Genomic DNA, 15,389 nt, shown 5'->3' with positions numbered 1-15,389 from the left:
CAACCAAAAAAAAGCTTTATCATATACAATTATAAAAGTGAAACATGAAAACGACAAAGTAAAATATCAACAATTACTTGCCATCACTACAACATCATGAATATAAGCAGGTAATAACAACAATAACAAATGAAAAGATAACAACACATTAGCTTAAGCTATCATTAATTACATCAATTAATATCCAAAAACAAATATCACTTCACTACAATAACGTAGTGCTATCCACAAGAATCAAGTCAACAATAGTAGCAGTCAAGCAAATCATATCAGTCAGCATTATAGACAACTCAAACCGACTAAAATGTCAATCCTTTGACTCAACATTCATAGAAGCAACAGAGAAATTTATGTTCCTTTTCGCTCTAACCTTGCATATTCCCTTCCCATCGGTCAAAAAGCTAACAATCTTTTCCAGCTCAGAATCATTGGGTTTGAAGTTAGAATAAAAATCATGTGGGTGTTCCTCCAAACCGAAGAGTTGATTAATACTCCGTGCCGACATGTTCACATACTTCACCCTAACAAACAATTTATCAAAAGAACTCTCTTTCAAATTTCAAAGAGTTTGCGAACTACGAGAATCACTGCCGCACTAGTCCTATAGCAGAAATTTTCCCAATTCTACGGTCAATCACTGGTGCTACCTATACCCAAGTTGAAGAAAACCTTGATTTGAAATGAACTTCCTAGACATCAGAAAATCGTTGTAGCGCACTTTTGCTTGAGCACTAACAAACTTCTTCGAATCAAACGAGGAACTAGCACTAGAATGACCTCCCTTTCTTCTTGGTGCCATAGGAATCAACTAAGATGAAGGATATAGTAATGCAGCTAAAAATGAAACAATCTCACAGAAAAATTTCCAAAAAATCCGTTGGAAGCTTTAGAATCTGAAATAAAATCAGAAAAAGGGAAATCTAGGACATGGAACACGAGATCTACTCCATAAAAGTTGAAATCCAAGCTCAGGTTAGCATAACATACCAAGAGATCTCAAGATCCACAAATTTCATCACGAGATTCTCACCCAAATAAAGTCTAGAAGAAACCTTAGGGCTGTCGACAGAGGAAGGAGGGTGAGAGCAAAAATCGCGAAAGAGTTAAATCCTAACAGTGAAAAAGCGCCAACATAAACAGGTCAGGGAGCCTAGGCGTCCGGGTGCAGCGCTAAAGCACCCCTCCAATCAGAATCACGTCCCACTGCGCCACAACACTGATTATAGCGCCAAAGCGCTGCTCGACAACGCCTTAAGCACAAGAAAAAATAATCCAAACAAACCTAATGAAATGCAATCCAAAATACTAAGATAAAATAACAAATCAAAGCATAGATACTCTTGGGTTGCCTCCAAAGAAGCATTTATTTTAGTGTTCTTAGCCTGAAAGTGTCAGATTCTTCAATTGGGTTGACCCAAAGTCAAAACCTCTCTAATTCTAGGTTTATCTCCCCCTACATACAATGTAAGCACGTTAACTTTAAAAACTCTTTCACTCTTCTAATAAATAATATCAATAGCGACAAAAGCGTAAACCTTTGCTTTAGTAAATGGTCCTGATCACCTGGATTTATATGTTTTTGTGATTAATTTCAATCGTGTATTATATAATAATACCTTTTGTCCAGGCTCGAAATCCTTTCTAAGAATCTTTTGATCTTGTCATTTTTTCATCTTTTACTTATATATCTTGGCATTTTCATAAGATTCCTCCTTAATCTCATCAAGTTCATTTAACCGCATTAATCATTTCTCAGCAGCATATTTCATATTATTATTAAACTCCTTAACTGCTAGAAATGTCTTATGTTCCAGTTCAAAGGGCAAATGTCAAGTTTTACCAAACATAAGTCTATATGAATACATTTTAATTATTATTTTATCAGCAGTCCTATAAACTCATAAAACATCATGAAGTCTCAAAGACTACTCTTTCCTATTAGGGTTGATAGTCTTTTGTTGGATTCTCTTTATCTCTCTATTAGATATCTCTGTTAAACCACTTGTTTAATGGTGGTAGGCTGTGGATATTTTATAATTAATCCCATACTTTTTAACTATATTTTTATTTCAAAATTCTCCCCCATCACTTGTTATTACTCTAGGCATTCCATATCTACAAAATATATTATTCAGAATCTTGGATATGCTCGAGCTATTGCCTCTATCTACTGTGAGACATAATCCAGAACTACCAATTTATAAAGATTTCGTAATGAATGTACAAAAATGTCCCATAAAATCTGAACCCCAAACATAAAAAATCTTATCTTTCAAATTGTAGTTCAAGGGCATTCATCTTAGATGTATTTCCTACTCTTTGGCTTCCGTCACAACTCTTAATATAATCATTTATATCCTTAAATAAAGTAAGCCAGTAAAAATGTTCTCCAGATTTTGAATCACAACAGTTGCTAATCACATCCTGTGTCTCTTCGGGGGTAAACAACTCTTAATACTTTGGTCTTTACATTTTTTATATTGGCAAGGGTCTTCCTAAAAGCAGTATCTTACATCATGAACAGACTTCTTTCTCTAGTGGTATGGCAAATCAAAAGCTAAAATGTCGTTAACTATAAAGTTCATAATCTTTGCATATCATGGGACACTCAAGTCAGAAACAGTGAGAAGTTGCTCATCAGGATAATTTTCATTAATTTCATCATCAAAGTCATAAAAATTTCCCTAATCAAGCTTAGATATGTGGTTTGCTATTTGATTTTCGGAACGCTTCCTATCCGTCACTTCGATATCAATTTCGTGCAGTAATAGGACCCAGCTGATCAATCATGATTTAGAATCATTTTTAGAAATCAGGTATTGAATTGTTGAATTGTGGGTAAAATAATGTATTTAGTTCCAATCAAATAAATTCTAAATTTGTTAAAAACATATACTATAACCAGAAGCTCTTTTTCGGTGGTAGTGTAATTAATTTGAGCCTTATTAAAGGTCTTACTAACATAGTGTATATCTCTAAACACCTTACTTCTCCTCTAGCCTAACACCGCCCCTATAATATAATCACTAGTATCACATATTAATTTAAAATAATAATTGGTGCAATGAATAATTTATCTTTTAAATTATTGAAGACAGTTAAACAATCCTCAAAATTAAATGAGACACCTTTTTTCGGTAAGTGACATAAGGGTTTGATAATTTTAGAAAAATTCTTAATTTACCGCCTATAGAAACCAACATGACCTAAAAAAAACTCTCAACTCTTCTCACATAAGTGGGTGGGAGAAGTTTCTCAATAACCTGTATCTTGGTGGATCTACCTCCATTCCCCTCTTAGAAATTTTGCCCCAAAACAATCTCCTCCCAATTCAAAACTAGGTTGGTCTCCTCACTTCACAAAACCCTGACAAGATGATCTAAGCAAGAATCGAATGTTTGGCCAAAAATATAGAAATCATCCATAAAAATTTCTATCATTTTTTCAATCAGGTTGTAGAATATGGACATCATGCAGTACTGAAAAGTGGCAGACACATTTCACAGTCCGAAAGACATCCTCCTATAGGCGAAAGTCCCATATGGGCTCGTGAATGTGATTTTATCCTGATCCTACAAAGCTATGAAAATCTAATGGTACCCTGGATTTCCGTCTAAAAAGCTGAAAAAGGGTGGCCAACTAGCCTATCCAATATCTTGTTAAGAAATCGTAAGGGAAATGGTCTTTCTTAGTAGTTGTGTTTAATTTTTTTAGTCAATGCAGATTTTCTACATTTCGAATGACATATCTCTATTTTCTAAAAGATAAATTAGAAGTTGTTGTCACCTTCCAAAACTTCTAAACTTTCTTTTTAACCAAATTCAAAACTCCAATTCAAGTCCTTTGGACCGATAATGGTCGTGAGTTCTTTAACTTTATTTTAGGAGAATTATTTATAAGTAAAAGCATCATCTACTATAGCTTGTCTGCGTATACTCAACAAAATGAGATAGCGCACGAAAAAATTTGACGTCTCCTTAATGTTAGTCGCACCATTATGTTTCAATCTAATGTCCAAAAACTATTTTGGAATGATGATATACTAACTGACATCTATCTCATCAATAGAGTTCCCTCCCTCTAAAATTCATAACTTCCGAATTTCTTTAGCCATCATGACGTACTTTCCTACCAATTGGGTTTTCACAACAGTAGATCCCAAAATATTTGGGTGCACGACCTTTGTTAGAACATTGCCTCCACTCGTATTAAACTTGATCTTAGATCCATAAAAATTGTCTTCTTAAGATACTTTACCACTCAAAAAAGGTATTAGTTCCTGGATTCTATCACAGTTAGAATCTATGGGAGTGTGGATGTCTCATTTTTTTAAAGTGTACCCTATTTTTCCAACTTTGCCTCTTGTGAGAGGGCGCTAGAGTTCTTGAACACACTCCCTTATCCTACTCCTATGGATGTTCCCCCATTATTCCTGCCACCGAGAAATCCCGGCTCTTGTAGTTCTACCTTCTCCTTCTTCCACTCTTCTTGTCTACACTCGATGCACTTGTCTTGATGCACCTACTCTGGAGTGTGCTACTTTCTTGCAGGACCTTGAATCTATCTTGGGCGACATCCTCAACACAACTCCTATTGCAGATGAGGAGGTGAGTTCTCCAAGCAAGGTATGCAATCATGCATGCTCCCTTTATTCAATGACAAAATGTCTCTTTTCGTAGTCTATTGTCATCTACACTATTGTCCCGACGGATCAGCAAATCCTAGCTACTATTGACGCGACACCAGCAAATCCTTCTAAAAGGCTACAATGATGGAAGAGATTTATGCCCTGCGATGGAATCATACGTGGGACATCGTAGATATTCCCCGGTGAAAGAAAGTAGTAGGATGCCAATGAATTTTTAGCATTAAGCTCAACTCTAATGGATTTTTTGAATGCAACAAAGCATGGTTGGTCGTTAAAGAGTACTAATAGACTTACAGGGTTGACTATGAGGAGACATTTGCTCCAGTGGCTAAGTTAAACACAATTCGGGTCTTGTTGTCTTTTGTGGTGAATCTGAATTACCCTTATTCGAGATCGATGTGGAGAATGCGTTCCTGTATATAGATTTCACAGAGGTGTACATGTTAATTCCTCCAGACTTTGAATCTACTGCCTCCCAAGAGTAAGTGTGTCGGTTGTAAAAGTCTTTCTATGGATTAAAGTAACCCCCACGATCATTGTTTGAGAAATTCACAAAGGTGGTATGGGACCATGATTTTACTTAGGTTCAATCGAATCACTCTCCTTTTACTGCATTCATTCAATGGCTTCATTTCTATCCTTATCATCTTTGTCAACAATATTGTGCTCACAGGTAATGACTACCAGCATTGGAGCCTTTGGAAGTCCTTTTAACTACTACATCCTTTGGAAGGATTTGAGATCTCTCCGGTATTTCTTGGGCATGGAAGTTGCTCGGCCATTTTAGGAGATATGTCTGTCTCAGCTTGTTAAAGGAGAACAATCTTTTTTTTTTTTTTGCAAATCGGTGATTATCCCGATTGACTCCCATGCATCTCAATGAAAAATCAGCATATGTGCCCAATATTGTTCCCGTGAGGAAGACTCTCTACCAACGCCTTGTCGAAAAACTCATCCTTGTCGAAAAACTCATCTTCATCGCCTATACACACCCTGAAATATTTCATGCAGTTGGTTTTGTAAGTCAATTCATGCATGTCCCCTATAAGAATCATCTCCAACATGTCCACCGGATTTTCCATTATTTAGAAGGCATACCAAACTCGATTTTAATTTTCTCGCGCCACAGCTCTCATTCTATGCTTTTTACGCTGATTGGGCCGAGTCTGTCCATGATCGGCGATCTACCACTGAGTATTGCTTATTTGTGTGGGAAAATCTTGTCAAATGGAAAAATGAAGCAGTGCTGAAGCTGAATGCCTCTTCATGTCCTTGGGGATCTGTGAAGCTCTCTGATTACGCATCATGTTCCGCGAACCTCGTATGCTGACCTTTTTCCTTACAATTGTTCTGTGACAATAAGGCCGCCATCAACATCACTCACAACTTAGTATAGCATGATCGTAGAAAACATATAGAGATTGACAGACACTTCATCAAGGAAAAACTCGTATGCGGGGAAATTTGCATTTCTTTTTTGACCTTCAGTGGTCAGCTAGCGGATATCCTACTAAGATGTTTTTCAGCAACTGTTCGATGACTTCAAATTCAAGTTAAACATGACTGACATCTATGCTTTAATTTGAGGGGGAGTATAAGAATTATGCAAAGATTTGTGTTAAATGTATGGATTTGTATTAATTTCGGCCTTGTTCCTTTCCTATATTTCTTTTTTCTATTTTTAATTTCCTTTCCTATTTATTTTTATTACTTTCCTTGTGAGAGTGTCTTTGTAATTGGGTATATATACCTAGGACTGTAAACGAGTCGAGTCTGAGCGAGCTCAGGCTGTGCTTGTGTTTAGCTCGTTCGAAATTTGCTCGTGAACAGTGTATTCGTGTTGGCTCGAAAAACTTATTCATGTCCGTGTTAGGCTCTTGTTTGACTCAAAATTGTCTTTTTAGAATATAAAATTATTATAATAATTAATTTATTGAATAAAATTAAATAATTTATTTTTTAAAGAACTGTTTGTATAAAAATTAATTAATTTATTTTATGAATATTTATTATGTATGTGTATATATATATATATATTCGAGCTGAACACGAGCGAACAAACTTTTGTTTGTGTTCGACTTGTTTACATTTTGAGCTTAAAAATTTGTTCGTGTTTGGCTTATTAGGCTTAACAAAGGAGCCAAACACGAGTTGCTTGCGAACTTTCATCACTGTAGTTTTACAAAGATTTTGTAGTCCATAAAAAAAATTCAAATAATTATTTACAAAATTTTCAAATAAAATACTTACAAAAAATTATAAAAAACATTTATTTATTAAAGGGTATGCAAACACTATCTTAACTAATTTAAATGCCTAAAATTATGTCAGTCATTATGCATTGCAATGTTTAATAGTAGAGTGAAATAAACCAATACATTTGACCAAATATCATAACAAGTTAAATGAGCATCGACTCACGCCATGCTCAATTTAAAATTTAACAAAATCTTCAATCATGATGATCTATACTTATAAAACATTCAGACAAAGTAGATTTTGCAAAGTGAGTTTAGTGGAGAAACAAGTCACACTAAGCAAAATGCACTTCACATAGGAAATAATAAAATGATATGATTACATCTAACATATGAAACAAATCGGTGTTATCATTCCTGAATATTGGATTAAAAAAATTATATTTCAAGGTTAATGTGTTTATTTTTCTTTTGCTCTTTGAGATTGGAGTGAGCAGAGAAATCGAGAGAGGCTTGCAGGATGTGGGGAGTTAACAAGAGAGGGAAGGGAGGGAGGGAGGTTTTCTTATAAAAAGAAATAATTTTTTAAGCACTTTGAAGCTCATTGCTCAGTTTTTAGAAATCCAAAAATTCAGAACTCACATTGATTAATTGAGACATGGGTATTGAAATATGGGTGAAAAACATCAGTTTTAATTCTTTTGTGGATGCCTAAGAATGAAACGGGTTTCAAGGTGTAGGTTTCATAAGTTTTTCAAAACAGTGAATAAGTTACAACTTCATCCTGATTTAGATTCCGCCTCCTTGTGATTCTTATAATTTGCCTGCCGGATGTTTGTTTCCTGCTGTGAGATTGAAATCAAAACAAGGTTTGGGCTATTTTGAATGAAGAACAGAAGAATTTTGATTAACTCAGCATGGATTCTGATTCAACTGCAACTAATAGGAATGGTTTTATGCCTTTACATTTTCATCAGAGTGTTACAGGTGTAACCCTGTCATATTCCTCTGAAATATATTTAATATTTATTTTTGCTTTGATATCGAGTTAATTTCAGAGCTAGTATTTTGTCCATTGATACCAGTGCTCAAAAGTCTCTCCAAAAACTGCAAATTGCAGAAATCTCTGATTTTTTGAGTTAAGGCCTTATTTTGTTGTAGATAGAAAACATGTTTTTCAAAAGGGTATTGAAATACATGTTTGAAAGACATGGGTATTGAAATATGGGGGAAAAACATCTGTTTTAATTCTTTTATCAATGCCTAAGAATGAAACGGGTTTCAAGCTGTAGGTTTCATAAGTTTTTCAAACAGTGAATAAGTTAAAACTTCATCCTGATTTAGATACCGCCTCCTTGTGATCCTTATAATTTGCCTGCCGGACAATGTTTGTTTCCTGCTGTGAGTTTGAAATCAAAATAAGGTTTGGGCTATTTTGAATGAAGAACAGAAGAATTTTGATTAACTCAGAATGGATTCTGATTCAACTGCAACTAATAGAAATGGGTTTATGCCTTTACATTTTCATCAGAGTGTTACAGGTGCAACCCTGTCATTTTCCTCTGAAACATATTTAATATTTATTTGTGCTAGAGACATTTGATAGTCGAGCTAATTTCAGAGCTTGTATATTGTCCATTGATACCAGTGCTCACAAGTCTCTCCAAAAACTGCAAATTGCAGAAATCTCTGATTTTTTGAGTTAAGGCCTTATTTTGTTGTAGATAGAAAACATGTCTTTCAAAAGGATCATATTGTTTTCCTTCACACCCAACTAAATGATAGAATCTACTAAATTGTCCTCCAAAACATGTTTTCTATCGTCAAGCAACAACTGTGCTCTGAGGGAGATTCAACATAAGTGTAGTTACTCCATTCTAATCGCCTTGAAACCATGTTTCTCTTGATATTGGAACTTAAGTGCGTCCATTTTGGTTGAACAGATTCTGTAGAAACCTTGATGGCTGAAACGCATGAACTTGATGGTTCTACAGTAGCTGTTGATCGTGCTACCCCAAAGGTATCTCTTGAATGTGTTTAATTTCTCCATTAGGTTATGATGACGCTTCTTTTTAATGTTCGTTGTCATAATTAAACTATTCTGCGCTTATAACCCTATTCAATTCAGGAGGAATATCCGAAATACCCCAGCAGAATGTCACAGGGTGGATATGGTGCTTATAATGCTTATATTAGTGCTGCAACTCGCTATGCAGCTCTCGGCGCTCCAACATTATATGACCATCCCAGTGCTTATGGAAGTAAGTGTTGCAGCAGTCTCTTCCTTTTTTTCTCTTTCTGCCTCAATTATGCAAATCTGCCAAAACATGCAAAAAGTTTAATTCATTCATATTTATTTGACAAATAATTTGTTTTGGTTATGTTTTGGGAGGGGGGATGCATGAAGTTCCCCGGGGAATGGGCAAAAAGATCTTTGTTGGCAGACTTCCTCAGGAGGCTAGTTCTGAAGATCTGCGCCAGTACTTTGGGAGATTTGGTCGTATCTTAGATGTTTATGTTCCGAAGGTAAGGAAATGTGAGTCTATAGGATAGTTTTATAAAATGCTTATTTATATGATTTTATACTACTGTTCAGGATCCGAAAAGATCTGGTCACAGAGGCTTTGGTTTTGTTACGTTCGCTGATGATGGTGTTGCTGATCGGGTTTCACGAAGAAATCATGAAATCCTTGGACAAGAGGTAAATGAAATTTGAGATTTCTCTACAAATGATAGATAATTTAGTATTTTTTGATGTGATTCTGTCAATTTATTATATTTTCTCACTTTCAATAGATTTTTTTCCCCAATATGTAAAAAATTTAACTTTTGGTAATTTTTCGCACTCTTAAGATTGAAGGTGGTTCTGCCCCGCAGCCTAATGATTTCTATTGAAATTGTTGATGTTTAAGTTCCAATTGTGCAAACTTTGCAGTTTTTGACGTTGGAATAACTATTGAGTTTGAATGAATAAAAATACTTACTAATCAGGAAATTTATTATACAATACTTAAATTGTGCTGCAAGGAGATGCGAATTTTTACAGCATATTTGATATGATTCAGAGAAATAGTGTATGCATCGGAATATGATAGAGTGCATATAAGTTACAATGGTATAATGTTTGGAAGACTGCGACCAAGCAATTAGCTTGAATCATAGACTCGAGTGTAGGGCTTGTTGTTAAGAAAGTTTAATGCTTTAATTTCTATTGTCAGCTTAAATTAAATTCATTATTAACCATTGATTTGTTGGCAGGTGGCAATAGACTCTGCAACTCCACTGGATGATGCTGATGCTGCAGGCGGTGGCTACATTGATCCAGCTGTGGCCTATGGCGGGGGTTTTGGCCCTGTACGCTCTTATGGCCGACTTTATGGAAGTCTGGATTTTGATGATGTAAGTACGCTAATTGCAGTTGGTCATTCTTTTTTTCTCCTTCTGTTATTAATTTTTATGAAAGTTTTTACTGTAATGAATGGAGGTGTGCATTTGGTTGGTTTGGATACGTTTGGATGATAAATTTGCTAATTTAATTGATTTTTGATGTCTAAACATTTGGATCAAACTTACCAAACAAAATGCATAATCGAATCAAACCGAACAACAATTTGATTATGTTAACCTCTGTTTGGTTTTAGTTAAACTGAAGTTAACTATATTGTGCAATTTATATAGATTGTGTATTTTCTTATTACATAATTGATAAGCAGTAACTATAATTAAAATTGTGTAATTAGAAAAGCAATTGGTTATTTTCATGGAGGTTTGAACGGAAACAAATAAGCACAACAAAAATATGAATTGCAAAATGGGTTTTAATTTATTACTACTTAATCAGGTTTTATGGAAAATTGTGATTCTCAAGCCAACAAAAAAATAAAAAACCAAATATTTCACTAATCAAATCTAATATTTGAAATGCTAATTTTAAAACCGAACCAAATTGTCCAAAAAGTTTGATTTGGTTTGATTTTTCGGTTATAATTAAATAATGTACATCCCTAGTAATAAGCATATGCTAATGAATCATGGAGGCTTGAAAAAAGGGGAAAAAAAAAACAGTTGAAACTAAATGCCTTCTATGTGACTATTTTCCCCCCTCTTTTGCAGTACGGCTATGGAGCAAGTGGCAGCAGCCGGTCTTCAAGGATGGATTGGAGGTACAGGCCATACTAAGCTATATGAGCGCCTTTTGCAATGACCTAAGCTTTCTTGTCTGTAATGGCGAACAATGACTACTCATGATGTAGCTGAAAATTACAATCACTATTAACTTCTCCATGATTTGGGTAGAACAATTACTATTACTGTTTCGATTTCGGATTAAGTTAAACTTTTATTTCCTTCTGATTGAGGGTTTTCTAATGTTATGAGGACCGGCAGTGCACTGGAAACATTAATCTGATCTAATTGGAAATCACAAAATTGATGCAAGGATGCTTGCATCTTCCCTGTAGCATTTGTTTGGTTATAACAGTCAGATTTGGTCATATTGCGTCCTCTGTGAATTGTGTCTCTCTGTTGGAGTTACTTTGGTAGTGTTTCTTCAATTTTACTTTTCAAAGAAAAAAAAATCGTGGAAAATAAAGTTCATTAATCCCCACACATGTATACAGACACTATCTACGAGTCTTGAGCTTATGAAATACACCCATGCGGTATGACATTTTATAGGAACAGTAGCTCGATTTATAGGAAGTTTTTGGGTGTGAAGTTATTTTAATTAGATCTATTAAAGTGTAGAGGAACATTTTTCATATAAGAAAGAGTTTATATTACCCTCAATAGTTTTCAAAAAAACTTTTTTTTGCAATGAATTTACACTCTTTCTACAAAAAAGTAGCTGCATCAAATGAATGTGCACAAAGTGAAAGCTCTTTTGTGATTTGGTTAATACTATATTAAAGGGGCTCAAAAATTGGCCCATACGATTTGGTTTGTCGTGATAGATTATCATATTAGCTGCATTCTATCATGGAAATCAGGATGTTAGGTGTTTGCGTGACCATTTTCTTTTTTTGTTAAGGGTTTCTTTGAGTAGTTATCTGTATGTTGTGTCAGCAATTCCGTTTGGGGGATAACTTTTACTAATTTCTAGAAATTTTATAGTGAAAAGTAACTCTCTTTTTTTGTCTCAAAATGACTTAAGAAGTAAGATAGCCACAAAAGAACTGTTTTTTTTTAATATATTTCTAATTATCACCACAATTTTCTAAGAAATTTTCTCATTGACAATTTTATAACTAATTTTTAAAAAGTTACAGTTATCCTATATGGAAAATTATTTCATACGGACACCGCATGCAGAAATGCATGCGGTGTCCGATCTCCACCATTTAAATATGTATTTTAGTGGGCTTCATTTTTTTTTTTTTTTGAAGGATCCATAAAAATACATATTAGCGGTGATGAGCGGTTGAATCGGATAATTTTTTCATCCTATAGAGAAATTTTCGTTAAAACATGGCAAAAGTTATTCTTTAATCTATCATATTATGGTATCATCATTTACACAAATAACATCATTAAAATCAAGGCAAGACAAAAGGTACAATCTAGAAAAAAGAGGCCATCTATTTAAAAGCCGAATAAGGACATAAATTTCTGGCCAATCAAGCCAAAGAGCCGATAGAGAAAATTCAGGGAAGCACTTAATGCAGCGGTTGTGGATGGGCACACCAAAATATTTTATCTCAAACTATGTTATTCCATGCTCTCTTAGAACCCAATAGAAGATGGAAAGAAATAACGGTCAAAACCGGCCATATAACCGACGCATGTGCCCTAACAACTTGAGATATCTAATTCGTACTAACATGGACCTCTAATAAATGCTATAACTCCCAATTCAGTGCATCCGCTCATTGTTTTCTCCGATCAGCTCTTGGATTTGTAGTGTAGTGAATTTGAGGAGGAGGAGAGGTAGTGTGAGAGGTATGGTGGGGCTTTTCGGTGAATAATATATTATGTTAAAGAAGACAGTGATGATAGGATTCAAATTTTAATAATCCCATCTTTTGATTTCTTATGCATTTACATATCAAACACCTAAATTTTGATATTTACACTTAACATCTTAATGTCATAAACTTATGTATGAAAAGTGTTACGCATGTAATTATGAATGTTTGAGAATTGCTTGATATGATCATTAAAACAAGATTGATATGTGGTTGTGTTTTTATTATGATATTAACAATAACTTAGACAAAGTAACTTTCTCCTCATTAACTTCACAATCATCTTTTAAGAAAATTGCAAGCGCCCTGAACCAATTCTTCGAGCAACAATTTGTACGTGCAAGATTGATGATTCAAAACTAGTAAAGCGAAAAATTTAGTATGTAAAATGGGAGTACTGAAAAATATTCAACAGCGCAAAATTTGGTTGACATTGACACAAGTTAAATGGTTTTGTCATTAAACAAAGGTTAAAAATATAAAAAAAGTGGAATTTGTGGACTTGTTTATAGAAATTTATAAGAAAATAATTCGGAAGGGATTAATTTCTTAGGGTAGATTAATAAAAACTGGGAAAATGTTGTAAATACAAATTTTCTGAGGTGTGGTATGAATTTGTGTTATTATGCATAATGATAATAAATCTGATAGAGTTATGTTGTCTCACATAATTTAATAGTTAAATTAATGAAGAAAATATACCAGACTTGTACGGTTACGAAGAAGTCAATGACACTTAAACTGAATAAGATAACAATAACATCGACTGCAAATTTTCACCAAGATTTAAGCCTTTTTACAGGTGGTAAAAAACAAAAAAAAAAACATTATTCTATTTATATTTGTTGTATAAATAATGCACCACTTGCATCATATATAGACATGTAATTTGTAATTTGCAGTCATAAATAATAGAAAAATGAGATGGAGGGAGTGAGAGGGGAGTAATGGGAGTAAATATTAAAGTGGTTGGAACATGAGACATGGATGAAGGACGGTACTGGAATACTATAAGGGTGTCAGTTTTGGTCTCTCTTCCATTAAAATGGAGCTCATTAATGGCGAGGAGAAGATTTGGTGGACCAATTAACAACCGCTCCCTCACTGCACATGCATCATCTTCATCTCCTGCTTTTGTTCATTCAGCACATGATTGCTTCAATGCATGGCAGAACATGAGCCCTTTGCTCTTTATTTTTTATGTTTTATGTTTGGAACATTTACTTACACACCCCACAATTCTTGTGTATTTGCATGTGTAACTCCCAAAGTTAGGCAGTTAGTATTGGTTAGTACTAGTGATAATTGGATGTAGATTGAGATAGCAGATTAAGACTGAAATATTTTTTAGTTATGATTAACAAATAGTAAATAAACTCATTTTTTAAAAGGATGTGGCAATGATTTTGTTTGGATAGAAGGAAGTAAAACAAAAAAAGTTAAACATTTTAAATGATTATGTGTTGGTTTAACAATAAACTTTGTTAAGCTAATCCTTTATGCTTAGCGGTGTTGTTTGGTTGGCAAAGAGAAAATATTACGTGCGGTGTCACCGCATGCGGACAATCGTCCGGATGGGTCACCTTCCAATGCACAATGGTCTCGTTGATGAATGCAAGCACATTCGGATAGAAATTAAACTAACTACTTTTCCAAAAGATATTCATGAAGTAATTAATGAAAAAAGAAATTATAGTTGCAAGAACAGCTTCCCAAATGCAAAGAAATATGTAAGTACAATAGGGTGTGAGCGGTGCAAATTATAAGAACTAGTCTCGAGATTAAATGTGCATTTGAGACAACTTGTGTTTATCCAGTTAACGGGGTTTGACTGAAATTCATTGTTTAGTGTAAAAAATCAACTGTGTTTTCAGATAAGTTGCTCAAATACAATTTTCGAACTGTGAGACGGAATTTTCAAAACTCTACAACAACAAGTAAGCTGCCCTAAATGTAGCCTAAATCTTCTTATCACTTGTGACTTGTAAGAGCCGTTCACATGCAGGCTGAGAAAGATATTAAAATAATAACTATTAGAACACCGCCGTGAGCTTTAATTAATTATTTTTCCATTTTTATTCATTCTAGTATGAGTGGTCAATTGAGAGAGAGAGAGAGAGAGAGAGAGAGAGAGAGAGAGAGAGAAAATTTATGTCAAGTCAAGTTGTATCATTTATTTGATTTTTTTGTTGGCCGTTTGCGAGCATGAGATTCTTTGAACCATAATATAATGAACAAAATTAGCTACATATATACATATTTAATATATATATAAAACAAAGATAATGCATGCTAATATATGTATTTTTTTAAGAAATTGACTTGATTATAAGGTAGAATATATCTGAATTATCTTGATAGAATGGCTGGTGTTTACAAAAAAAATTAAAAAAAATATTTAAAAAAAATATTTAAAGAATATATATATAACGTGAGGTGACATGTATGTCGGCGTCTATAAATCCCCATCTTATTATATTGTACAATTCTCATTAACATCACATGCATGTATCGAGATGTCAACAGGGTCCATCCAATTTATATCTATAATATATATATATATATATATATATATATATA

General features: G+C 34.1%; 1 protein-coding gene across 1 annotated transcript in view; it reads left to right on the top strand.

Annotated features, from left to right (window-relative positions):
• Nucleotides 1–11,283, top strand: part of LOC110032113 (heterogeneous nuclear ribonucleoprotein 1) — a 67,807-nt gene extending 56,524 nt beyond the window's left edge. Inside the window, exons 9-14 of the mRNA XM_020735632.1 lie at nt 8,790–8,866; nt 8,975–9,107; nt 9,239–9,372; nt 9,443–9,547; nt 10,105–10,245; nt 10,960–11,283. Coding sequence (XP_020591291.1) covers nt 8,790–8,866; nt 8,975–9,107; nt 9,239–9,372; nt 9,443–9,547; nt 10,105–10,245; nt 10,960–11,025 — 656 coding nt within the window. The 3' untranslated portion in view covers nt 11,026–11,283. The remainder of the gene's footprint in view (nt 1–8,789; nt 8,867–8,974; nt 9,108–9,238; nt 9,373–9,442; nt 9,548–10,104; nt 10,246–10,959) is intronic.
• The last annotated feature ends 4,106 nt before the right edge of the window (nt 11,284–15,389 follow it).

Source organism: Phalaenopsis equestris, unplaced genomic scaffold, assembly GCF_001263595.1.
Source record: "Phalaenopsis equestris unplaced genomic scaffold, ASM126359v1 Scaffold000878, whole genome shotgun sequence".
NCBI lineage: Eukaryota > Viridiplantae > Streptophyta > Magnoliopsida > Asparagales > Orchidaceae > Phalaenopsis > Phalaenopsis equestris.
The sequence above is the reverse complement of the archived record's forward strand: the minus strand, read 5'-3'. Positions and strand labels throughout refer to the sequence as shown.